At 46.9% G+C, this 26,171-nt stretch overlaps 3 protein-coding genes across 8 annotated transcripts; 2 read left to right on the plus strand and 1 right to left on the minus strand.

Moving 5' to 3' along the window:
• The first annotated feature begins 16 nt into the window (after positions 1-16).
• Positions 17-13,863, plus strand: LOC106657799 (dynein heavy chain 3, axonemal). The gene is made up of 19 exons (XM_023460797.1): positions 17-648; positions 730-845; positions 903-1,846; positions 1,907-2,072; positions 2,138-2,539; positions 2,609-4,623; positions 4,689-4,963; positions 5,033-6,002; positions 6,086-6,391; positions 6,469-6,770; positions 7,074-7,399; positions 7,479-7,915; positions 7,983-9,978; positions 10,310-11,326; positions 11,381-11,818; positions 11,872-12,266; positions 12,328-12,838; positions 12,910-13,435; positions 13,512-13,863. Exons 1-19 carry the CDS (start codon positions 17-19, stop codon positions 13,861-13,863), a joined length of 12,126 nt encoding a protein of 4,041 aa, XP_023316565.1.
• Positions 13,864-15,861: 1,998 nt separating this feature from the next.
• Positions 15,862-21,696, plus strand: LOC106658014 (forkhead box protein K1). Of its 6 annotated transcripts, none has more exons than XM_014379790.2 (7): positions 15,862-16,177; positions 19,045-19,417; positions 19,502-19,896; positions 19,996-20,386; positions 20,602-20,852; positions 20,931-21,033; positions 21,109-21,696. In XM_014379790.2, the coding sequence occupies exons 2-7, from the start codon at positions 19,050-19,052 to the stop codon at positions 21,260-21,262; spliced, it is 1,662 nt and encodes a 553-aa protein (XP_014235276.1). In that variant the 5' UTR covers positions 15,862-16,177; positions 19,045-19,049; the 3' UTR covers positions 21,263-21,696. The 6 variants fall into 6 exon arrangements, with proteins under 6 accessions (XP_014235276.1, XP_014235277.1, XP_014235274.1 ...); XM_014379791.2 differs by lacking the exon at positions 15,862-16,177 and adding an exon at positions 16,207-16,338; XM_014379788.2 differs by lacking the exon at positions 15,862-16,177 and adding an exon at positions 16,378-16,422.
• Positions 21,697-23,533: 1,837 nt separating this feature from the next.
• On the minus strand, positions 23,534-24,413 carry LOC106658016 (coiled-coil domain-containing protein 86). Its single transcript, XM_014379798.2, has 3 exons — positions 24,183-24,413; positions 23,803-24,007; positions 23,534-23,733 (listed from the first exon to the last, which is right to left on the minus strand). Exons 1-3 carry the CDS (start codon positions 24,254-24,256, stop codon positions 23,647-23,649), a joined length of 366 nt encoding a protein of 121 aa, XP_014235284.1. The 5' UTR covers positions 24,257-24,413; the 3' UTR covers positions 23,534-23,646.
• Between the last annotated feature and the right edge of the window lie 1,758 nt (positions 24,414-26,171).

The raw sequence follows: 26,171 nt of genomic DNA on the forward strand, positions 1-26,171 counted from the left end.
ACGAAGCCCGAAGGCCATGCAGCAAGGCGAAAAATGCCCGAGACTCGGTGCCTCGGCGGGCCAGGGCTGCATCTACACCAGTGCCACGGACGCGATCTACCAGGCCGAGCGACTGCGCCTCAAGTTCGGTGGCAGCGGCGATTCGTCGCGCACGGCGCACCCTTGCCGCAAGCCGCAAATATTCGACCGCAATGGCGAGCTCGCCTATCCGCCGATCAAGCAAATGCGGGAAAAGGAGGAAAGGGACGCCCGACTGCGCGAGATCGAGCTGGCTAGTATGGCCAGTTATCCACCGAACGTCATCACCTTGAGCCAGTTGAAGAGGCGAACGGAACGTTCGGCGAAAGACTCGCCGAAAACGGGATGCAGCGCGCCGAGTTCGAGGGTCAGCAGAAAGGAAGAGGAGCCGCCGCTGCTCGCCTGGAGGGAGGCCGACGAGCCCAAGAGCGTGGACGAGCAGTTGCTGGAGATGGAGCGCGAGGAGGAGGAGAGCCGACTGCGAGCGAGCTCGATCATCGTCGAGCCCGAGACGGTCGAGATCGTGGACAAGATGCGCCGCTGCTGCCAACTGCCGATCGAGCCCTATCCGCATCATCACCTCGTTGCGGCGGAGAAGCGCCTCTCCGCCAAGATGCGTCGAAGATTCGAGTATGAAATTATTACGATATAGACTCTGTAATAAAGACGCGGGCAGAAAAATAATTCCTAATCGATGCGCGTGATCGACAGCTACAAAAAACTACTGGCAAAACTCAAGGCCGAGATCTCGGAGGATTACGAGGTGAGCCTGCGCAACCTGTCGATCGATCGCATCCTCCTGGACCCGCTGCAAAGGAAGCTGCTGAGTCTGGGCGAGGACGCGGCCGCGCTGGTGCTGTCGGCCGGTGCGCATCGACGCCGAGTGATCCGAGCCCCGGTGCCCTGGCACCAAAGCCGAGTCCAGGCCGAGCACTCGATGCATCACGACCTGTTCATCGGCAACGAGATCAACCGAGCCATCGAGCGCATCTGGAACGACGAGTATCGCTACGAGGCGCTACTCCGGCCGGAGGCGATCGGGCCGCTGCCGATCCCGGCCTCGGAGATCGACGAGAGGGTCGCGCGATCCTGCCGGGCCGCCAGGTCGAGGCTCGTCGACGGCTGGCTGGCCCAAGTGGCCGAGCTCTTCCTGGAGCGCAAGCAGGCCTGGAGCGGCCTCGTCGACGCGACGCCCGGCGCCTCGACTCTCCTGCTGCGGCGCTACTTTCGCAGCGTCGACTCGCTCCTGTCGAGGCAGCTTCGCCACATGCTCGTCGACTCGATCGAGCAGTTTGAGCGATTCTTCGACCGCTACCGCCACGGCAACGACTTTGAGCCACCTTATCGAGATCTCAGCTTCAACAGGATCCCGTTCGTGAGATTGGACGCCGATTGGTCGAAGCGCGACGACGACGACGACGGGGGTGGCGGCGTAGCGCTCGAGTGCCGGCCGAGCGTGCGCCAGATGTACGACAACCTGTCCAAGTGCTTCGACGCCATGGTGAAGGTGGCCTCCCTGATCCCGTGCATCGAGAACGTCCTCTTCCCCGAGATCAGGGAGAGAAGGTACCTGTTCGCGATCGAGCGCGGCGAGGAGGACGTCAAGGCCATAATCGAGCGGGCCCTGGAGCGTGTACTGGCCAACGAGCCCGGGCCCCAGCTCTATCTTCGCCACTACGAGGAGTACGAGTACCTGCTGGATGGCTCGGCCCGAGCCGACCTCGAGGCCTTTCTCGTGAGCCAGCCGAGCCCCACGATGCGCGAGTACGGCCAGAAGATCGAGGCCTACGACGCCCTTCGCCAGCGGGTCTTTGTGCTCCGCGACAAGGTACGTAGTAGGTAGACTGGCATAGAGCAGCTCCATAGAACGAGCTACATTTGTTCGCAGATACCCTTGAACATGATCGAGCTGGACTGCAGCGGTCTGAACGAGCAGCTGCGCAGGGAGCTGCACGATCTGCGATCGAGGGTCTGCGGCTTCTTCCTGGATCAGGTCCGCCAAAACAACAGGGAGCTCTGTGCCAGCTTCGACGAGATAGCCGAGCGCATATCCGGTAGCTATTTTATAAACGGCCTATAGCAATTGGATAAATTGCAACTTAATGGTCGCTGGTCGCAGGAATGCCGGAGATGACGCGCGACGTGGTCGAGCTGTACAATTACCTGCTGGAGAGCCGCGACTCGACCATGTTCATCCTGCGGGGCAAGCTGTCGCGCACGATCGAGCTGACGCTGTTTCTGGCCGAGCACCGGGCCGATCTGCTGGCCGAGGACATCCAGCTGAACACGCGCAGTCTCACCTGGCCCCGCGAGATGGAGGCCATAATGGAGCTCGCCTCGACTCGGCTCAACTCGCGCAAGGACTTTGTCGAGGGCGTGCTCAAGCAGCGCCGCTTGGCCTTCGACGACAAGATCCTCGCGATGCAGGCCAAGATCGAGCAGTTCAAGAAGCGCGACCCGCCCGTCGTCACCATGGACGAGATGTTGGACGCCGTGGCTGCCGTCGAGCTCATCGCCAAAGGTGCGTACATACCTCCAATTTGCCTAGACTCGAGATAAAGATAATAGCGATCGAGATGATGCGCCGCAGAGATGCGCGAGATGGAGCGAGAGGCCGAGGACATCAATACGGAGGAGTCGCTGCTGGACCTGGAGGTGAGCCCGTACCTCGGTCTGCCGGCCATGTCCGCCACGGTCAACACGTTCGACCAGCTGTGGCACACGGTGCTGCAGTTCCACCTGAGCTACGAGCAGTGGATGTTCGGGCCGCTGGGCGAGCTCGACGCCGAGGCGGTGCGCGAGCAGAGCGACGCCACCTGGAAGGCCCTGTACAAGCTGTCGCGCTCGCTGACCGACATGCCGCAGGCGCGCCGCATCGCCGAGATGGCCCGGGCCAAGGTGGACAAGTTCCGCCAGTACCTGGCGCTGCTCTCGGCCCTGAGCAACTCGGGCCTGCAGGCGCGCCACTGGCAGCGCATCGGCGAGCTGGCCAGCCGGGACGTGAGCGCCGGCCGGGCCGCCAGCCTCGCCGACATGCTCGAGGCCGGCCTGCTGCAGCACGTGGAGCGCCTCGAGGACGTGAGCGCCGCCGCCTCCAAGGAGTACAGCCTCGAGCAGAGCCTGCGCCACATGCAGCAAGAGTGGCAGGAGGTGAGGTTCGAGCTGCTGGCCTACCGCGAGTCCGGGGTCAGCGTGCTGGCCGGCTGCGACGACATCCAGCTGCTGCTCGACGAGCACATACTCAAGGCCCAGACGATGCGCGGCTCGCCCTTCGTCAAGGCCTTCGAGGCCGACATGCAGAGCTGGGAGGACAAGCTCATCTCGATGCAGGACATCGTCGACCAGTGGCTCTCCTGCCAGGCCACCTGGATGTACCTCGAGCCGATCTTCGGCAGCGAGGACATAATGCGCCAGATGCCCAACGAGGCCAAGAACTTCCGCAAGGTCGACCGGATCTGGCGCGACACCATGGACTTCGTGGCGAAGGAGCCGCGCGTCCTGCCGGCCACCGACTTGCCCAACATGCTGGCCGACTTTCGCCAGTGCAACGCCCTCCTCGAGCTCATACAGAAGGGCCTCAACGACTACCTGGAGAAGAAGCGCCTCTTCTTCCCGCGCTTCTTCTTCCTGTCGAACGACGAGCTGCTGGAGATCCTGTCGGAGACCAAGGACCCGCAGCGCGTCCAGCCCCACCTGAAAAAGTGCTTCGAGGGCATCAAGAGTCTGCGCTTCTTCAAGGAGGACGAGATCGTCGGCATGCTCTCCGAGGAGGACGAGTACGTCCCCTTCAGCGGCAAGATCTACCCGGCCGACGCCAAGGGCATGGTCGAGCGCTGGCTGTCGCAGGTCGAGGAGCTCATGAAGACGTCGCTGCGCGACATCGCCCAGGACGCCGTGATAGCGTACTTCAGCGCGGTGCGCGAGGACTGGCTTTTAGTGTGGCCGGGCCAGCTGGTGCTCTGCGCCAGCCAGGTGCACTGGACCAGCGAGGTATGCGAGTCCTTCGAGGAGGCCTCGACCAAGGCCTACCTGGCCAAGTGCGCCCGGCAGATCGACAAGACCGTGGCCCTGGTCAAGGGCAAGCTCGAGCCCGGGGCGCGCATCACCCTCAACGCGCTCATCGTCATCGACGTGCACGCCCGCGACGTCGTCAAGATGCTCGTCGACAAGGCCGTGGCCCGGGTCACCGACTTCGACTGGATCGCCCAGCTGCGCTACTACTGGCTCGAGGGCAGCGTCACCGTCTCCATGATCACGACCGACGTCGAGTACGGCTTCGAGTACCTCGGCAACAGTCCGCGCCTCGTCATTACCCCGCTGACCGACCGGTGCTACCGCACCCTCATGGGCGCGCTCAAGCTCAATCTGGGCGGCGCCCCCGAGGGGCCCGCCGGCACCGGCAAGACCGAGACTTCCAAGGATCTGGCCAAGGCCCTCGCCAAGCAGTGCGTCGTTTTCAACTGCTCCGAGGGCCTCGACTTTGCCGCCATGGGCAAGTTCTTCAAGGGCGTCGCTCAAGCCGGTGCCTGGGCCTGCTTCGACGAGTTCAATCGTATCGAGCTCGAGGTGCTCTCCGTCATAGCCCAGCAAATTCTCTCGATTCAGGTAACTTGCTTCTTGTTTTTTTTCTTTTCCTCGTCGTTCGTTTCACGATTAATCCATTTCGACAGATGGCCGTTGGACTGAAACTGGAAAAATTCATGTTCGAAGGCACCGAGCTCAAGCTCAATCCAACTTGCAACGTCATCATTACCATGAATCCCGGCTATGCCGGTCGCCAAGAGCTACCGGACAATCTCAAAGCTCTGTTCCGGACCTGCGCCATGATGGTGCCGGACTACGGCATGATCGGCGAAATCACTCTCTACTCTTACGGCTTCGTCGATGCTCGGCCCCTCGCCGAAAAGATCGTTCACACTTACAAACTCTGCTCGGAGCAACTCAGGTATAGAGGCGCTTTTGTTGCCAGACAATAGAGCTCCTACTGACCTCGTGTCATCGATCGTTCTTTCAGCTCCCAGAGCCACTACGATTACGGCATGAGGGCTGTCAAGACCGTGCTCGTGGCCGCTGGCAATCTCAAGCTCAAGTATCCGACCGACAACGAGTCGACCCTTGTACTCAGGGCCATCGTCGACGTGAATTTACCCAAGTTCTTGGCTCAGGATCTTCCGCTGTTCGAAGGGATCTACACGGACTTGTTCCCAGGCACAGATTTACCCAGTCCTGATCGGGACGAGCTTTTAAAACTGGTCAAGGTTCAGCTGGTTAATCGCAATCTACAGGCGACGCCCTGGTACGTCGGCAAGATAATGCAAATTTACGAGATGATACTCGTGAGGCACGGCTTGATGGTGGTCGGCGAGCCGCTCTCCGGCAAAACCAAAGCCTATCAAGCCTTGGCCGACGCCCTGACCGAGCTGTCGAGCACCAGAGGGGCCACCATCAAGGAAATGAGAGTCGCCTTTCGTATCATCAACCCCAAAGCCATGACCCTCGGCCAGCTTTACGGAAGCTTCGATCCGGTCTCGCACGAATGGAACGACGGCGTACTGGCCAACACGTTCCGGGAGTTTGCCCAGTCGACGTCCTTCGAGCGCAAGTGGATCGTCTTCGACGGGCCCGTCGACGCCGTCTGGATCGAAAACATGAACACCGTTCTCGACGATAACAAAAAGCTCTGCCTCATGTCCGGCGAAATCATTCAGATGAGCTCCAAGATGAACATGATGTTCGAGCCGGCCGATCTGGAGCACGCCTCGCCCGCCACCGTCAGCAGATGCGGCATGATCTACATGGAACCGTCCCAGCTCGGCTGGACGGCCTTTTTCGAATCTTACAAGAACGAGCTGCGCCAGAAGCTGCTCGCCGAGCAGTTGGAACTCGTCAACGATCTGGTGTTTTGGCTGCTGCCACCCACCTTGGCCTTCATCAAGAAGCACTGCCGTACTTTCATCGATATGAGCGAGTCCCACATGTTCGTGGTGCGCATCACACCATGAGAGCATTTGACTCACCTTTCCACCATCGCTCTTCTCACCTGTCGCTCTGCTTTTTCTCTTTGCAGTCCTTCAAAAACTTATTCAGCCTGCTCATGGCGAACGAATCTCAAGTTAGCACACTGTGGCTGCAGTGCACTCTACTCTTTAGCTTGATCTGGGGCTTTTGCTCGACTTTGGTCGCCGACAGTAAAAAGCTCATGGACGGCTTTTTGAGGCAATTGTTATTGGGCAACAACGAGGACCACCCAAGACCGAAAATTTTCAAATTAACCAAGCAACAGCTAATACCGGATAGAGGCTCCATTTTTGATTGGGTTTACGATAAGAAAAACAACGGCACTTGGATATCTTGGATGGATACCATGACTCAGGTATTTCGTTGTTTCATTGCTATCCGCGTGGAAAACTTAATTACATCATGTCTATTATCATTTTATCTGCTGTCCAGGCACCTCTGCCGGCTGCTACGAAAATCAGTGATCTAATCATCCAAACAAACGAGTCCTCCCTTCAAAATTACTTTCTCTCCATGTTTTTGGAAAACAATATTCCTTTGTTGTTTGTGGGTCCCACGGGCACGGGAAAATCCACCGTTATACTCAACTACATGATGGGTTTGGCTAAAAATAAATACATTCAAAACGTCTTGAACTTTAGTGCTCGAACAAGCGCTGCACAGGCCCAAGAAATCATTATGTCAAAATTGGATCGACGGAGGAAAGGAGTTTATGGACCAGCAATGGGTAAAAAGTAAGTCGTATAAAATACAATTGTCTGCAACGTTATATGATATATATTGCGAAGTGATTGTAAAAGTTAACCGATTGTGAGAAACGAGGCCTTGGTAAATTCATTAAGAATAATCTAACAAATATTACAGAGATTAGACGTACACACTAAACATAACAGAAAAAAATAACAACAAATTCTCCTTAATAAAAACGATTTTTAAGTTAAATCAATTTCTACAGATTCGCAGAGACGCGTGATATTATTTTAATTGTATTTTTTCATAATTGATCACTATGATAAATGAAACGTACGAAAGTGTAGGTGTGCGCTATTTGTGGACGACATGAGCATGCCTCAGTTGGAAACGTACGGAGCACAACCGCCGGTCGAGCTACTCAGGCAATGGATCGATCACGGACATTGGTTCGATCCAAAAGACACGAGCATTTTGCAGGTCGTCGACGTGTCGTTTATCGCGTCAATGCTGCCGCCCGGAGGCGCCTCGAACAAGATTACCTCGAGATTTTTGCGACATTTGCAAGTCGTAGGGATCAATTCCTTCGACGACACAACCATGTCGAGGATATTTGGATCGATTCTCGAATGGCACTTTGCTCGTGGTTTCGACAGTACCATCGCAAGCATGGGTAAGTTGATTCATTAGCGGAGATCTCGAGGGGGCTCGATTCGCTGAAGCGTCATTGATTTGGCCGATGTCGCGCGCAGGAAAAATGATCCTAGCCGGAACGATGGACGTGTACCGAAAAGCCATCGACAACTTCTTGCCGATACCGAGCAAAAGTCACTACACCTTCAACTTGCGCGACTTCAGTCGAGTGATCAACGGGATTTTGTTGGTTCCGGCCACGCGCATGAAAGATGGCGACAAGCTCATCAGATTGTGGATCCACGAGGTCTACCGAGTTTTTCAAGATCGGATGATCGACGCGGACGACAGAGAAAATCTCTTTCAAATGGTGAAGAAGGCCTGCTACGAGCATCTGCGCCAACCCATGTCCAAGGTACTGCATCACTTGATCGCCGAGGGAGAAGAGGGCGAGGTGGAGCGCCATCACATGAGCAGCCTTCTGTTCGGTAACTATATGGAGCCAGATGCCGATCCGAAGATTTACGACGAGATCTCCGACATGAACGACCTTCAGGTAAGTCGACCTCGCTCAGCCTCACGAACGGACGCTGCTGATATAATGATATGAATATATGAAATAGGAGAAAATGGAGTACTACCTGTCGGAGTACAACAGCCTGTCGAAGAGTCAAATGTCGCTGGTGATGTTCAAATACGCGATCGAGCACGTGTCTCGGGTGTCTCGGATCCTCCAGCAGGACAACGGTCACGCGATGCTCTGCGGCGTGGGCGGATCGGGCCGAACGTCGTGCAGTCGCTTGGCCACGAGCATGTGCGACTTTGCCCTGCAGAGCGTCGAGATGACGCGCAATTACGGGCCGAGCGAGTGGCGGGACGACCTGCGCAGCCTGCTGAAGCGAGCCGGCGGCGACGCCAGGTCCACGGTCTTCCTCATGAACGACGGCCAGATCAAGGACGAGTCCTTCCTCGAGGACCTGAACATGCTGCTGAACACGGGCGACGTGCCGAACCTCTTCGGCTCGGAGGACCGGGCCGAGATCCTGGAGAAGATGGCCGGGGCGGCGCGCACGGGCAAAGGCGGCGCCACCGAGACCAGTCCGGTGGCCCTCTACGGCCTGTTCACGGAGCGGGTGCGCGCGAGCCTGCACATCGTGCTGTGCATGTCGCCGATCGGCGACGCCTTCCGGACGCGGCTGCGCATGTTCCCGTCGCTGGTGAACTGCTGCACGATCGACTGGTACGACGCGTGGCCCGAGGAGGCGCTGGAGCGCGTGGCCAAGCGCTTCCTCCGAGCCCTGGAGATCGACGAGGAGACGCGCTCGAGCTGCGTCGGCCTCTGCCAGCTGTTCCACCTGAGCGTCCAGCAGGCCAGCGAGCTCTACTGGCTGGAGCAGCAGCGGCGCAACTACGTGACGCCGACGAGCTACCTCGAGCTCATACGCTGCCTGCAGAAGTTTCACGGCCAGAAGCTCGGCGACATCCGCCACCAGCAGGCCCGCTACGAGCTCGGCCTGGAGAAGCTCGACTTCGCCGCGGGCCAGGTGGCCGTGATGCAGGACGAGCTGACGGCGCTGCAGCCGCGCCTCGTCGCCCAGTCGCAGCTCAGCGACAAGCTCATGATCAAGATCGAGCAGGACACGGTGAGCGTCGAGGCCAAGAAGGAGGTCGTGGCCGCGGACGAGGCCCTGGCCAACGAGGCGGCCGCCGCGGCCCAGGCCATCAAGGACGACTGCGAGAGCGACCTGGCCGAGGCGACGCCGGCCCTCGAGGCCGCCCTGGCCGCCCTCGACACCCTCAAGCCGGCCGACATCACCATCGTCAAGTCCATGAAGAATCCGCCCTCGGGGGTGCGCCTCGTCATGGAGTCGGTCTGCGTGCTCAAGGGCGTGAAGCCGGACCGCGTGCCGGACCCGCGCGGCGGCGGCCTCCTCGACGACTACTGGCCGCCCTCGGTGCGCATGCTCGGCGACATCAAGTTCCTCGAGAGCCTCAAGTACTTCGACAAGGACAACATACCGCCGGCCAACATGAAGCGCATCCGGGCCAAGTTCATGAACGACCGCAGCTTCCAGCCCGAGGTCATCAAGAAGGTCTCGACGGCCTGCGAGGGCCTCTGCAAGTGGGTGCGCGCCATGGAGGTCTACGATCGCGTCATCAAGGTCGTCGCGCCCAAGAAGGCCATGCTGGCCGAGGCCGAGGCCGAGCTCGCCAGTCAGATGGAGACGCTCAACGCCAAGCGGGCCCTTCTCCAAGAGGTCACCGACAAGCTCCAGCAGCTCAACGACGAGTTCGCCGAGTGCATGCGCGAAAAGAAGAAGCTCGAGGACCAGATCGAGCTCTGCATTCAGAAGCTCGAGCGCGCCGAGAAGCTGCTCAGTGGCCTCGGCGGAGAAAAGACTCGCTGGAGCGAGACCGCGGCGGCCCTCGGCGCCAGCCTCGACAACGTCATCGGCGACATACTGCTGGCCTCGGGGGTCGTGGCCTACCTCGGCGCTTTCACCGTGCTCTATCGCAACTCTCTCGTCGAGGACTGGCACAAGGCCTGTGCCCGAGTCCAACTGCCTTGCTCGCCACCCCCTTTTAGTCTCTACGATACGCTGGGAGATCCGGTGGCAGGTACGAATCTCAACCTATTTCTTTATTTCGACATTCTTGTTTCGTCGCTTTGATCGTTCATTCGACGTTTATTCCACGTTTTTAACACCATTCTATTTTCGTTTACTATTTTTTTTTTACTTTTTCGATCTTCTTTTTATGCACACGTGCCTCGCAGTGCTTTCCGTTTACAAGGATCGACTATATATTTACATATATAGATATAAATTGAAATTTTTTGACACAGCAGCAACAAATACTTTTTTTCTCATCGTGAAATCATGTATAAACTCGTTGAAACTTTTTGCCATGGCTCAATGTACAATGTTTTCTATTATGCCCTTGTTGAAAGTACGCTCGTGGCTTATTCACGGTCTTCCCGCTGACAAGTTTTCGGTGGAAAACGGCATCATCGTAAAGTGCGCCGATCGCTGGCCCCTGATGATCGACCCACAAGGCCAAGCCAACAAATGGGTGAAAAACATGGAGAAGGAGTTCGGATTGCGGATAATCAAGCTGTCGGACGCGAACTACGTGAAGGTGATCGAGAGCGCTCTGCAGCTGGGCTTGCCTGTGCTGCTGGAGAACATCCTCGAAGAGATAGACGCGATCCTGGAGCCGGTGCTGCTGAAGAGCGTGTTCAGTCAGCGCGGCGTGCTCTGCATCAAGTTCGCCGAGAACGTGCTCGACTACAACAAAGACTTTCGGCTGTACGTGACGACGAGGCTGCGCAACCCGCACTACTTGCCGGAGCTCGCCGTCAAAGTCAGCCTGCTGAACTTCACGATAACGCCTCAGGGCTTGGAGGACCAGCTGCTCGGCATAGTCGTGGCCAAGGAGCTGCCCGTCTTCGAGGAGAAGAAGAACCAGCTGATCGTCGAGAGCGCCAACAACAAGCGCATCCTCAAGGAGATCGAGGACAAGATACTGGAGATACTGTCGAGCTCGGAGGGCAACATACTCGAGGACGAGACGGCCATCAAGGTGCTGTCCTCGTCCAAGATCCTGTCGGAGGACATCAGGGCGAAGCAAGAGGTGGCCGCGGAGACGGCCCTCGACATCGATCGAGCTCGCAACGGCTACAAGCCGGTGTCGCGCCACGCCTCCGTGCTGTTCTTCTGCATTTCCGAGCTGGACAACATCGACCCCATGTACCAGTACTCGCTGCCGTGGTTCATGCGCCTCTTCACCGTGACCATAGTGAGCAAGGCCCAAAAAGAGCAGCCAGCGACCTCGTCGGATCTCGAGGCTCGCATCGCCACTCTCAACGAGCTCTTCACCGCCACCATCTATCGCAACGTCTGTCGCTCGCTCTTCGAAAAAGACAAGCTCATCTTTTCCCTCGTGCTCTGCGTCGGCATTTTGAGAGGTAGCTTACTGCTCTTATAGCTTATAGCTCGAATTGAATGAATTTGTTCGGCAGGAAGCGATTCTCTCAGAGAGGATCTTTGGAGCTTTTTGCTGACGGGCGGAGTGGCGTTGGACAACCCGTATCCGAACCCGGATCCGAGCTGGCTGTCGGACAAGGCCTGGGCCGAAATCACCCGTGCCAGCGGCCTCGTCGGTCTGGAAAATCTCATGGAGTCCTTCGTCGAGAGCATCAACGAGTGGAAGAGCTTCTACGATCTGCCGAATCCGCAAGATAGGCCGCTCCCCGAGCCCTTCGACGCGCACACCGAGGAGAGCTTGGAACGACTGGTGATTTTGCGCTGCATCAGGCCGGACAAGCTCGTACCGTCGATACGCTCGTTCGTGGTGCAGCGAATGGGCCAGACCTTCGTCGAGCCACCGCCGTTCGAGTTGCGCGACTCCTACAACGACTCCAACAACGTGACCCCGTTGATTTTCGTGCTGTCGCCAGGTGCGTATAGCAGCGTATTACAGGATGGCGCTCATTCGGCAAATTGTCCTCAGGCTCCGACCCGATGGCGAGCTTGATCAAGTTCGCCAACGACCTGGGAATAGCGACCAAGAGCTTGAAGTCGATATCGCTGGGCCAGGGCCAAGGTCCGATCGCCAGCGAAGCCATCAATCGCGCCATCGAGACGGGCGAGTGGCTGGTCTTGCAGAACTGTCACCTGGCCGAGTCCTGGATGCGGGAGCTCGATCGAATCTGCGACGAGGTCATCACGCCGGCCAACACGCACTCGTCGTTTCGGCTCTGGCTGACCAGCTACCCCTCCAAGATCTTCCCCGTCTCCATTCTACAAAATGCCGTGAAGATGACGAACGAGGCGCCCAAAGGCCTGCGCAACAATCTCATGCGCAGTTACGCGAGCGATCCCATCTCCGAGACGAGTTTTTACAACGTGAGTCGAGTAGCCGGCTATTTCTCTTTTACATTTATAATCGTTGGTTGCGTTTGGGCAGGGCTGCTCGAAGCTCATGGAGTGGCGCAAGCTGCTGTTCGCGCTCTGCCTCTTCCACGGGGTGGTGCAAGAGCGGCGCAACTTCGGCCCGCTCGGCTGGAACATACCCTACGAGTTCAACGAGTCGGATCTGCGCATCAGCCTGATGCAGCTGCAGATGTTCCTGAACGAGTACGAGCAGGTGCCGTACGACGCGCTGCTCTACTTGATCGGCGAGTGCAACTACGGCGGCCGAGTGACCGACGACAAGGACAGGCGCCTGCTCAACTCGCTGCTGCTGCGCTACGTGAATCCCGGGGTGGTCGAGCGCCACGACTACTCGTTCTCGCCGAGCGGCGACTACCACTTGCCCGAGAACAACGACCATCGGGGCTGCATCGAGTACATCAAGAGCCTGCCCGTCAGCCAGAGGCCCGAGGTGTTCGGCCTGCACGACAACGCCGACATCACCAAGGACAACCGCGAGTCCATGCAGCTGCTGTCCGGCGTCTCGCTCACGCAGTTCCGACTCGGTAAGCGAGCGCGCCGCGAGACAACGATGTACAGCGACAAAGATTGCTAATCTTACATACGTAAATCGCAGCTGGCAAAGCAGAGGGCGAAAAGAGCACGGAAAGTCTGGTGCTGGAGCTGGCGGCCGACATACTGGATAAGCTACCCGAGCAGTTCGACACGGCCTACGTCGAGGCCAAGTACCCGGTGCTCTACGAGAACAGCATGAACACGGTGCTGCGCCAGGAGGTCATCCGCTTCAATCAGCTCACCGAGGTCATCAAGAGCAGCCTCGTCAACGTGCGCAAGGCCATCAAGGGCTACATAATCATGTCTGAGAGCCTCGAGGAAATTTACGCCAGCATGTGCATCGGCAAAGTGCCCCAGGCTTGGCTCAAAAAGTCCTACCCCTCGCTCAAGCCCATGAACAGCTACATCAACGATCTGCTGCAGAGGATAGCTTTTCTTCAGGACTGGATCGACCACGACGTGCCCATGGTCTTCTGGATGTCGGGCTTTTACTTCACCCAGTCTTTTCTCACCGGGCTTTTGCAGAATTACGCCCGCAAACACGCCATACCGATCGATCATTTGGATTTCGAGTTCGAGGTGTCGAGGTGACTTGACCTTATACATATTACATATTACATGTCCCTTTGTAACGATTGTAACGAGCGATTGGACCAAACGCAGGTTCGACAAGCCCAGCGACGTCGAGCAGCTTCCCGAGCACGGCGTCTACGTGGCGGGCTTGTTTCTCCAGGCTGCCCGCTGGGATCGCCAAGCCATGCTGCTGGCCGAGTCCTGGCCCAAAATCATGTTCGACGTCGTGCCGGTCATATGGTTGAAGGTCGCCCGCAAAGTCGACATCGTCCACGGCCAAGTCTATCACTCGCCGCTCTACAAGACGAGCGAGAGGCGCGGCGTTCTGGCTACCACGGGCCACTCTTCCAACTTCGTCATGATGATACTGTTTGCGACCGACCGAGATCAGTCGCATTGGATCGATCGAGGTGTTGCATGCCTCTGTCAATTGGACGATTAATCTTCGTCGCTTGATTCTTTACGCTCTTGATTACTAACTTAATCTTTTTGCAGCTTACGTATGTAAACATCAACTCTTTCACTGTAATAAATTCTTCCTTATAATAAATATACTTTATTATAATAAAAATTATAAAATTCTATTATATTAATATCTTGAATAATTTACAAGAACAAATTCTGTCACGATATTTTATTTTCTTGTGGACTAGAAAACTATATTTTTCTAATTCAGCTGCCCACTTTTGCTGAGAGGGTGCTGTGGATGGTCACGTTATGCAGCAAGTAAGATCGTACGCCAAAGCCGTCGGCCTGATTGCATGTAATGAAAGACGACAGCAAAGTACCCAAGTGTATCGGTATGAGGCGAGCACCTCGCTTTCATACTACTTTCACAGTTTTGATTTCTTCTGGTCGTTAATGTCGAGCCAATTGATCTTCAAAAACTCATCTTGTAAAGCCAAGTGTGCGATCGTTTTTTAAAATATGCCGAAAAAATAACAAAAATGAATTGAAAAGCAAGTTAATTTGGTTTACAACTTTTTTTCCTTTTTTTTATCCGATCAACGCCTATTTGTTATTTTTAAGTAAAAAATATTTTGGAGATTCTGTAACAACAGCCAGTTATAGCTTTACCAACGAAATACTTGTTTTTTTAAAGCTGAGTGTCTCGATCTGAATAGTGGTCGCCAACGGAGGCCCTTTTTTGGCGCCTAAGGTCAATTTAAACTCACAATTTTTTTTATTAAATTTTAAGTAGGATTTTTAGTAAAAATTGTGGGCTTGGAACTGGGTCCTACAATAAGACGGGTCCACGTGTGCAGCGCGTGCACTCACCAAAAGCCGAGGCCTACAGGTAAGTATAACGAAGAACAAGCGACAGCGTCGCGAATCGTGTTCGTGTCCTCAAGTTTGTCTCGACAATGGCAATAAGGCGCGTAGGCTTGCGCGGGCTACGTAGCACGGCGTTTAATCGGTTACCGGTAATCCGCGAGACTGTCGAGTTAACTGGCGGCTCGTTCGGCGAGCAGTGCCAGAATCAACACATAAAAAATTATATCCAAGCCGTCGAATTGTAGAAAGATAAGCAAAAGTCACTATATAATTATGTACACGAGTAATTAGATTCGCGATCGTTGCAATTACGACGGTAGTAACTCGATCTTGGCGGGTGTGCGTGTTATCGCGTGGCAGTTGCCTCATCATTTTTACGGCCATACAGTCGAATTTCGGTGCTCAGTTTCGGGTGTTACGCTTCCCGCGTGGTAGCGTCGGCCGCGCAAGGCTGCCCCCCAGTCGATCGACATAAACTGCAACGGCGCGAGGATCGTCGATCCTACGCACTGCATCGAGTTATAACAGAGCCAAAGCAGAGATTGCACTGCACGCCTCACGGTAAGCGCATACAAGCCGAGTCAGCCAAGTCCCGTAGAGCCGCAGTGACTGCGAGTTTGCGATCCGCGCGATAGTCGGCGCCTGCGCTGGTTCTATGCTACTGCTGCTGGTCTGCTGAGCTCGCTGCTGCTGCCGCTGCGCTTTGGCTTGTTTATTTATCTTTACGTACGTTTGTTATTGTTTTTCTCTTCGACTCCCTCCTACCTCGCTTGGACTCGACGAGCGTCATCAATAATTGATCGCTCGCTGTCTTCTTTCATTCTCGCTCTCTCTCTCTCTCTCCCATTCAGCTCAGCCGCGACCCGCACTAGTTCGACTATGTAATTGTTTGATCTCTTGCTCGGCACAAATATTTATAAAATCAATGTCTCTCTCTCAACTCATCGAATTGATGCATAACATTTCACTGACATTTTGTGCGACGCTCACGCACACAATACACACGGCCACCGTCAAAATCACGGAGCGCTGAATGCTTTTATAACGAGCCAAAGCCTCGTGTATAGTTTTAAAAAACAGCGACTCTCGCGATCGAGATAGTCTTTAATTTTTTCCCCTTGCACTCGCTTGATAAATCGCAATGCACATCGTACCGCGTACAGCTGCATTATAGCATTAGTTGGTGATGAGTGTGTACTACTGTGCAATAGTCGAGCTCGTATTATCGCATGCTGCAATATATCGAACCCTGCTAAACTTTGTTTGCATGTAACATGACTCACGGAGCAGGGAGCTCGCATCGAGCATGTTTACTCCACGAACGTCTGCGAAAACCGTAATTCATACGTATATTATCGGGAGTACGTGTATGCGTGTTGTGGCGCTCGCCGCGAGAGCTCGGCCATACCGACTGCACACGGATGGTCGTCACTAGAGTCGTCTTCGTCACGTGGTCGACTTAAGTATAAGCTTTTTCATAGGTATGTAACTTTTAATACTCGCGCATGTACCACTGCAATAACAACTCTGTTATATATACACACAACAACTTTTTACGCTGCTACTCTAGCTCTTTTTCGACACATTCATATAGCAGGCCTGTAACTAAAGAGTTGCGACGCACCTACGTTACAATCAGCAGGTTTGTTTGTTATTATCAGACACGTTACGACGACGACGACGACAAACACTGCATTTACAGAGTACCCCGCATGCATGCACTTGAGTAACTAGAGCTCTCTTTCATCATTTCTCGATTCTGTTGTTGTTGTTGTTGTTGTTGTTGTTTTTTTTTTGTCAGTTTTATTATTATCATCATTGTTGTACAAACTGCGACGACTTGACGCTCCGATAACGATTAATTTATTTATTTATTTATTTATTATAACATGTGTATTGTGCTCATGCTATATATCTCATTAGCTTGATCGCGATTCGTTCATAATCTATTATTAAACTCATCATGCACGTTGCAGTCTACTCGCAGTTCGACTGTATCTCCTAAATCCTCTCGTTAAGCTGTGTATAATTGAAGGCGTCTCGCGTTTTTTTAGCTATAGCACTCCAATCGCTGCTCGAGAATCAACTCGAATCCTCCATGCAATTTTCTGATCTACGTCGATGTTAGCTTATATAGATATATAAACAGTCGGCTACGTGAAAAGTTCATTATACACGCTCCAAAAGTGGGCTAGCGACGAATAGAAACTCGAGTTACTCGTGTGCATGTTGTGTACGTAAAGCTGCGTGTTTTATCACATCGACTTACAACTTCCAAGCGCGCAAAACACATACCTACAAACCCGCGGCTCGCACATCTCGATATTCTTAATTCTCATATTCTTCTCGCAGTCCATCAATACAGTGTATGCGAGTGTCTGTGTATACTTTGGCGAGTACGTGTTGTTGGCGCGCTGTCTATAGAGTCTGTGTTTTCTTCTCTCGCGCGTACGTTAACACAAAATGCGAGAGCTCGCAAAATGTACATGTATTTACACAATACATATGCTATCTAGTGCGTGTGTTCACAAACACAACTGAAGACGTGCCAGCAAAATACAAGAGACAAGACTTCCACCAACAAACCAACGCTCGTCAGTGACTGGTGGTGCGTTGGTGTGCGTGTCTGCTCTCTTTCTTTCTCTCTCTCTCTCTCTCTCTTCTCTACTCTATTGATGTATGTATAGATATATACATAAAAGTTCTATATGTGTACACACCACACACACGCGCACACACACATATGTAACATAGATAGTCGCTAGCATTTAGTAATAAAGCTGTTATATAGCAATTCCGAACAGTTTCTCTCTCGACTGTCGTAAGGTAAACAACAGTGTAACGATATACATGGACATGATACACACATAATAACGCAGGTATTCCATTGTTTACTTCTTTTATTATTGATATACACGATGAAAATTCGCTGACAAATTTACAAACTTGTGCAATGCAGCGTACTTTTCATTTTCCTGTACTAATAATTACAGTCAGGTATAGCTGTGCGTGCAGCTGAGATTTCCTGATTTAAAACTAGTGATTACAAGTATCTATAAAGAAAAATTAATGAGATTGATATGTTCCAACCTCGTAAACCGTACCACGCAAGAGGCTTACGATATTGCAAAAATTATTGTATAGCTAAGAGACGTCTGTCTCATCTGCAGTGCATGTGTGCAGGCGGCATAGCTTGTTCTCAGGCTTGATTTGGAGCTTTAACCTCTAGCTCGTGGGAACTCTATTTTTATTTATTAATTTTTTTTTATTGTAGTTCGTGCAGTATATATTATCTAATTTAACTGCGTTCTATTATATGCGATGCTGATTATCGAAAAAACTTGGTCGAGTCGCGTGAGCCGTCAGTCGCAACGGAGCCGAAGGCGCCACGAGCCACGACCAACATAAAATTCGACCGACACACACGTACACATGCGCTCTCACATATGTATACGATATACTCTAGATTCTAAGCTATACACAAAGCGTATATAAGACACTGTACATAACAATATACAATTCTCACCAGTTGGAGGCAAGAAATGCAGGGTGCTTCTACGTACGGAATATATATTATTATAAGTATAGTAAGTATAGATAGCCAAAAAGTAAGCGTGCAGTGTGAGTGAGCTGACGAGCGACAGATAGTGAACTTTGAAGGCGAATCGTTTATCAGGTTAGTTTGGTTCCACGAGTGCTTGTGTACATAATAGTACATAATATGTACAAATTTTCTCTTCTTGTGTTTACGAACTCAATTTTTGAATCCTCGATCTTGCATGTGTTTATCAATGGAACAGAAACTATTTCTTCTCGGTCGACTAGGGCATAAATTGAAAAAGAAGTGCTCTAAATTGCTCTAAGCTCATATTATCGTTTTTTTTAGATATTTTCAAGTAAATACGGGTGGTCAATTCGGCCTTTTAAGTCTAATACAGTCAGTATTATTCCTAACACACACCAAACTACAAACAAAAAACACGTGCGTGCATTAGACAACATTTAAACTTGATAATAAAGAAGCGTGCTGTGAGGATAAGATGTACAGTTTTTTATTAGTAGATAAACTTTGAATTCCATTAACAGGATAACCAAGTTATTTTGTGAAAAAAAAAAAAACGAAAAAACTGCACTGTGTTTTTTAAATTATCACCTAATCACATAATAATATTTCAAAACACTTCATCTCTTTTTTCTCTATTTTCAATTTATTCTAATCTGTGGATGACTTCAATTCACTTTTTTATGCTAGTATAAGCAATTTGTTAATTTTTTATTTTATAAAAAATATTTCTATTATATTTCTTTTTTCACACTAATTTTTTTTTTTTTCTGTTTTCTACAATAGAAATAATGTCCTCATCTGCTTATGAGAGAACACAGGAAAGTGATGCTTGGGCATTACTGTCTCTCAAACAATCTTCCGCTTCCGCTAGCCCAACTAAAAATCAGTGGGTTGAAAGCAAAGCTACGCCAATTGCTCGGATAACTAATAATGAAATAGATTTTTTTATGCGCCAAAATCATGTGGTCATTGGACGCAACAGTAGCAAAGGCCGCGTGGATCTCAACATGGGCCATACTAGTTTCATCTCAAGACACCATTTGGAGATAAACTACGAGCAACCTAATTTTTATCTTACTTGTAATGGTAAAAATGGTATATTTGTGGATGGAACTTTTCAAAATAAAAATGAAATTCCTCTTCAATTGAATCAGAGGTAAATAATTGAAATAAATTTGTTTTTTTTTCACATGTAATCTTCAAGAATAATCCATTCAACTTCATTTTTTACTGAATTTAGGTGTCAGTTTCGATTTCCCAGTACCACAATCAAGCTGAATTTTCAGTCTCTTATAGATGATGAATCCGGTGTTGTTCATGCTGCCTCGCCACCCAGAGCAAAACCTACTTTGCAACCTTTGAGTATTCATATTCCAACAAATAGTTTTGGAAGTCCGTATCCTTCTCCAACAGGAACAATTAGTGCTGCCAACTCATGCCCAGCAAGTCCAAGAGGAGGACATGGTAAGGGCACTATATCACCGGCATTACTAATGGCAGTTAAATCAGCCATTGTAGCTAACGATAATAACAATTCCATTGTAGATAGACATGATGCTGTGCAAAATTCAAGTAGACCGGCAAGTCCAGAGTCTGCAGGTGATGCACGGTATAGAGGCGTAGGGGGTCAAAATGGTGTGTTGTCATTTTCTATTGAATTTTCATATCACTGAACGATATTTAGCTATGTAGCTTATTATTGTTACTAGAAAATTAACCTAGTTTATTTTTTAGCAAATGGTAGCGGCAACATGGGGCATTACAGTCCTGTAAAAGATGATTCCAAGCCACCTTACTCTTATGCTCAACTAATTGTACAAGCTATTGCATCAGCTTCTGAGAAACAATTGACTTTGTCAGGAATTTACTCTTATATTACAAAACATTATCCTTATTATAGAACAGCTGATAAGGGCTGGCAAAATTCAATAAGGCATAACTTGTCTTTGAATAGATACTTTATAAAAGTACCTAGAAGTCAAGACGAGCCTGGCAAAGGTTCTTTTTGGAAAATAGATCCTCAGTCAGAAACAAAGTTAATTGAACAATCGTTTCGACGTAGAAGACCAAGGGGAGGCGGAGCATCTCAAAATTGTTTTCGAGCACCTTTTGGATTATCTTCAAGGTTTGTTGAAGATATTGAAGTAGTTATTTTATTAATAAAAATATTTATATTTATTAATTTCATTTAAAAGTTATGGAGAAGTTAGAGGTAGCAAGTTCATGCTTACATTCAACATTTTATTTTCAAATTCTATTAAGTGATTGGGTTTGAATTATTAAACTAATTCTATGTATACTCTGAAATTTATAGTTAAAATTTTTTTTTTTATTTAATAGAAGTGCCCCTGCATCTCCATCTCATGCGGGTATTAGTGGCATTATGACTCCTGATTGTCTAAGTAGAGAGGGATCTCCAGGACCAGAATCATATCCAGATAGCTCAGTACCATCACCAGCTGGCCAATTAACAAGCCAATCAGCACCTGGTTCACCTGGACATCCTTATGTGCCGCCACCGCCTATTCATAAACCTCGCTTATTGCAGCAGGTTACAGCAGCTACTAATGGCATAAACAACGATACACATGGTAACATTCTAAAGACTATCCTATATCTATTTTTGGATATTCTATTTGCACATTAGTAATTTAAATACAATATTTTAGAAAAATATTCAGTACCTGTAAATGTATCTGATGAACGTGCCACGTCTCCAGTTGGTCAATACAGTCCAGCACCCGTTATTGTACAAACACCATATAATTACAGGTAAATTCAAATCATGATGTACAATCGAATAATAATCTAAATCAAATTACTTTATGTTGAAATTATATTATGCAGTGGTAACTATATGGACACAATCGAAAATAAACGTAGACACGAAGATCCCGACAGCTCTCCTGGCTCACCAGCTGCTCTAGCTATAGATGAAGGTCCAGAATCGTTAGAACATCAAGCTAAACGCCTACGCACACATGAAAGTGAAGAGCATTAAAAAATTTTAAAGGTGCAAAGCATGTGTTACTTTAAATGTTTTCGTAGTTATAAATCCCATCATAGTTAGCGCTCTCGACCAGGCTTACATCAATTGTCGTTGCCAAATTCTCAACCACTAATAATTTAAGGTAGTTATAAAACTACGTCAAAAGGTGGACGAATTTCTCGCGAAATCATAAAGATTTAATTTTGAGCGTATACATTTTGTATATAGGTAATTATACATATTTGCCTACGCTCAAACATGTATATAATATGTATACAAATATAATTATTAGTTTGACTCTTATAGCTTGTAAAATGGTCCATTCATTTTTTGGCTGTACTAGTTTTAGTGTGATCTCTAAAATGAGTATAGGTGGCAATTAATTTCAAATATAAAATTTGTCGCTGTAAAACGGTATGAAAATATATTTATTTTAGGAAAACCAATGTACGTAGTTGTTTTTCACAATAGAAAAGTTTCATTTTTCTGTTACATTTCAGCTGCTACCACAAATTTGTAATTATAAAAGCAGCTAGTCAATCATTGAATTATTCTAAATTATGTACAGTTTTGTATTCGATATTTTTTCGTTGCACTCACCACTTTCATTGAAACTTAGTTTTACTCTACTACGACTGTCAAAAAAATTCATGCACCTAGCCAAAAAATAAGTATTTTTTTACAAAATTAAAATTATTTTAATATTTTGAAACATTTTTGTGAGTTTTCATTTTTAATTTACTTTGTAAACACATGATATTTGCTAGGAAAAACTTTTTTTGGAAGATATTACAAATTTTACTGACAGTGGAACAGTATATCTTTGAATCAAGAATTAAAAAAGAGTAGTATAAAAAATGACCCAATAACTAGATATGTTTATGATTGACAAAAATGGGCTGGAATTAATCTGTTTTTAAAAATAAAGATTTATTTAATTCAACCATTGGATGGATTCTTGGAGAACAACTACACTAACCAATATTTTAATGGAAAGTACTTGTTTTGTTTTAGTTAGTGACAAAATACATACTAAGATTTAAAAGTCTGGGAAAAAAAGTGAAAGAAGAATTTCTCTATTCTCTACATGAAAAAAGAACTGTGTGATTGTCATAAAACAGGTATATAATGTAAACTACACAGGCATCAAAGGGTAGTTTTTGGTTCAATGAAAAAGTAACATTTTAGTATGTTTCAAATGCTCGATGCATGGAGATGAAAAATATATGTAGAAACTATATTAATTTTTAAGAAATTTTGTTATTACTAAAAACAAAAGAAATGTATCAGAACAACAACTGTTTTCCTGCCTTTTTTAAATATTGCTTAATATTAATAATTAATTTCATGCATAAAAATGTACTCATAACTGTATATATATGTATGATGTATGTACTTTAAAAATTGTTAAATTGTATTAGAACAACTGTTTTTTGCTTTTCATAAACATTGTTTCGTACTCATTTATTTAGTACATATACATATGTATATATAAACATGCATGTATGCATTTATTATATATGAATGTGTATGATTTTTATTATTTGTTGAAATGTCACCTTTCTTATCGTCGCTTCGTTAATACTATTCACATAACTGAGGGTTACATTTAAAACAAAAGTTTGTATACAGTGAAAGTTCATTCTTAGCAGGTAAATAGTTTCAGATACAATAAAACACTTTAAACAAAATTATGTGTAAAAATAAAATAATAGAAAGAGAGGTAGTGAAAGAAAGAGAGAATGTTTAGGTTAAAGCGCGTGATTAGGATTTTCAAATGCAAATAAAAAGTGATATTAAATAGAAAAGTTTGTTATATATCTTAATTAAAAAGAAACGCAGTACCTCACCTCAATTCATCCTACAATAATAATGTTTACATACTATGAAATACAACAAAATCATAACACAGATCTTGGAGTACAGATGACAGTCTTTGAGGAATCACAAGCTTATGATGGAAACATTGATAAAATAATACAGGAATTAGGAAATGATCATTATGAATCTATCATATGAATGAGTAAATTAAAATAATTTATCTAAGTAGTATAAGAAATAATTTATATTCTTAAAATTTTGATATAAAATAGATTTGAAGGCCCCTCATAAAATTATTAAAAAATTAGATGAAATCAGAGAAATATTTAACACTTTGAATCTGGTTATTTGGTTGATTGAAATAATTACCATTATGTGGATGTGATAGTGTATGAAAATATAATTGCTTAAATTACATTTTGCGTGTATTTTTTTGAAGTTAAATTTTGATTTTTATATTATTGTAAAATATTTTGTTTTAACTTAACATATCTTTTATAGACACATTTCTTTTTAATAAATCATAAAACTTAACATACAACATTAACTAAAAGCTACTTTAAACTAAATAAAAGTTATTTTTCCACTTTAGTTGTATCTCGTTTTACGATGTTTCTTAACTGCTTCTTTTTCATCCTCTTTATTTTGGCTGGATTTGAAATCTAAAAATTCACATTATGAATTATAGAAGTTAAAAAAAAAAATAATTGTTAAAGATTGACGATGCTTACCACTTGAACAACTTCTGCCTTCTTTTCATTTTCTTGTGTTCTCCGTATGTTTTCTCGTCTTCTTTCTTTTTTGGCTTCCTTCTCAGCTGCTTTCTGTTGTTTTATTTCATTTGAGAGTTCCATACATTTCTTTCTTTCTTCTTTTAATCTCTGTCTTTTTTCAAATGATACATGAATAGCAGGTGTCTTTTTTATTGAAGAAAATCTAAGAAAAAATTGATTTTATTAATTTATTTACTAGCTATTTTAAGATGTAATATGAATATGAAATCTATTTTTGACATGGTGTGTTTATTTATAAATTAAAGACTTGAGATCAAAATCAAATGGTCTTATTAAACGTTTTAGTAAATATAAAAGTACTTGGAAAAATATTTTACCTCTGTTTCGAGCTCTTCCAAACTCTTCCAGATTTCGGTTTACCTTTAACCGATGTTACTTGTGATGCAGACATGGTAAATAAAAAAATTTGTTGTTTTACTTTTGACTTTGTATAAAAAGCTTTGGCAAATCGCACGTGGTCTGGTCGGTGCGCTGACGTGAAATTGGTGCGCTGATGAGCGAAGTGTCGCACATACAAACTAAAAAGTACCAAACCTGAATAGGGGCGGTAGATTTAAAATTATTCTATCATCTCTTTTTTTTAACATTATGATTTGAAGAAATATATTTTTTTTCAAGAAATCGCCGTAATGATTTTACATTTTAAGGTATAATTTTATAATATCTAAACATATAATAACATTTATGAACTTTCCATGCTCTCTTCTTTTATCACAGTTATAATACGACACAATGTTCACCGCAATTGCATACATTGCTGCACGTCTCTGTGAATACGAATATCCATTATAATTTATAATTTTAATAAAATTTAAAAATCTAATCGAAAAAAATGGTAAGTGTCAAAGAAATCTATGAATCGTTACAGTCACTACATCGATCCACGGCAAATTAGTAAAGTTATCAGTAGCGACTACTGTAAAAAAAAGCCTATAGAAAATTATACTTTAAAAATTTTTTTACTATGGTTCAAAACGATTTCTATTAGTTTTCCTAAAAATTTTCTTTAGTTGAAGGGGACAAGATGGTGTTTTGAACTCATATTTAAAACAAGCTGTATAATCTTTTTTAATAATAAAATATATTCATCATACTGCAAATGATTGACTAACCCAGGTGAAAATATCACTCGAGACATGATTCAAGCTCTAGATCTGGTACTAGATATGGTAAAAAAGTGGCAACTCGGTGCAATTTTGTGTAAAGATCATGATTCAACCTTTTGTAATTGATTAAAACATGAGAAAAATCAGCATTTTAGTTTTTTAGAAATACGAAGGCTTAAACTATGATTCACATAATTGAGAATTGAAGTACAGGCGTTCCTCGTTATACGCGGATAAGTTTACCTTATACGCGGTTCAAGACGGTCGAAAAGGTCGAACAGGTGAAGGATTCGATGATTTCTAAGCTTGGGAAATCTTAGATCTAGTAATGCCTCTAAGCACATAACGATTAGTAGATGAGATTAAATAAACCTGAAACCTCTGTAAAATTTTATATTGGTGTATTCAATAAATAACACTGATCGTGTAACCATCCGCTTTTCCCTCGTTATACGCAGGTTTCACTGTATGCGGTACTTTTTTGGAATGTAACTACCGCGTATAACGAGGGATGCCTGTATTTAAAATTAAAAAAAAAAAACATAAAAATGATAACATAAATCACTGATGTCCGAAAACTAGCGCACTAGTATTCAACAACTAAATGCTACTATCAAGAAACTTATTTCCCGTGCAATAAATGTATAAAGATGAAAAATTTCAATATTTAATGGTACCGTTCAGAAGTTGCTCATTTATAATGAATCAATTATTGAAAACAATTAGACATTTCTCTTTAGTGTTTAAAAAATTGCATGTTTACCCTGGTAGCAGTTAAATTTTCATGAAACATAAGAAAAAGATCTAACATGCATTAAAAAATGATTACGAAATAGGTTTTTTTCCACCAGGAATATTAAGAGAACAAACGTTGGCATTGATTATCTTACGGGCTAAGTTAGAGAGCCTTGAAATTAAATATCGCTCTTTATGGAAATATAACTCATCGATTCGTCCCAGGATCTATCTATTCGAGCATACCTCGAGTGCATTTTTCTTTTTCTCCCAAGTTGCCCACAAATTATGGTTGGGGTAATCAAAGTTTCATGATTAATTTATGAATGTCAAAATTTTATTATGATTATGCTACAGATAATATAGTATAGCAGAGTTATAATCGTAGCAATACAGCCAGAGTAAAAATGAAATAAGAAATAATTTGTGGGCCTGAAAAGCTCGCTGTCGAAATGCCCGCACGAT

The sequence above is a fragment of the Trichogramma pretiosum genome, unplaced genomic scaffold (genome assembly GCF_000599845.2).
Source record: "Trichogramma pretiosum strain Unisexual culture from Peru unplaced genomic scaffold, Tpre_2.0 scaffold6, whole genome shotgun sequence".
Taxonomy (NCBI): domain Eukaryota; kingdom Metazoa; phylum Arthropoda; class Insecta; order Hymenoptera; family Trichogrammatidae; genus Trichogramma; species Trichogramma pretiosum.

What these genes read in the sequence shown, in the direction of transcription:
- LOC106657799 (XM_023460797.1), top strand. Translation starts at nt 17, where the DNA reads ATGCAGCAAGGCGAAAAATGCCCGAGACTCGGTGCCTCGGCGGGCCAG. An exon ending in GATAGCCGAGCGCATATCCG is followed by an intron (nt 2,073 to 2,137) that starts GTAGCTATTTTA and finishes CGCTGGTCGCAG; the next exon opens with GAATGCCGGAGATGACGCGC. An exon ending in CAGTACCATCGCAAGCATGG is followed by an intron (nt 7,400 to 7,478) that starts GTAAGTTGATTC and finishes TGTCGCGCGCAG; the next exon opens with GAAAAATGATCCTAGCCGGA.
- LOC106658014 (XM_014379788.2), top strand. An exon ending in CATAAACAACGATACACATG is followed by an intron (nt 20,853 to 20,930) that starts GTAACATTCTAA and finishes ACAATATTTTAG; the next exon opens with AAAAATATTCAGTACCTGTA. An exon ending in CAAACACCATATAATTACAG is followed by an intron (nt 21,034 to 21,108) that starts GTAAATTCAAAT and finishes TATATTATGCAG; the next exon opens with TGGTAACTATATGGACACAA.
- LOC106658016 (XM_014379798.2), bottom strand. Translation starts at nt 24,256, where the DNA reads ATGTCTGCATCACAAGTAACATCGGTTAAAGGTAAACCGAAATCTGGA. An exon ending in TGGAAGAGCTCGAAACAGAG is followed by an intron (nt 24,008 to 24,182) that starts GTAAAATATTTT and finishes ATTTTTTCTTAG; the next exon opens with ATTTTCTTCAATAAAAAAGA. An exon ending in AGGCAGAAGTTGTTCAAGTG is followed by an intron (nt 23,734 to 23,802) that starts GTAAGCATCGTC and finishes GTGAATTTTTAG; the next exon opens with ATTTCAAATCCAGCCAAAAT.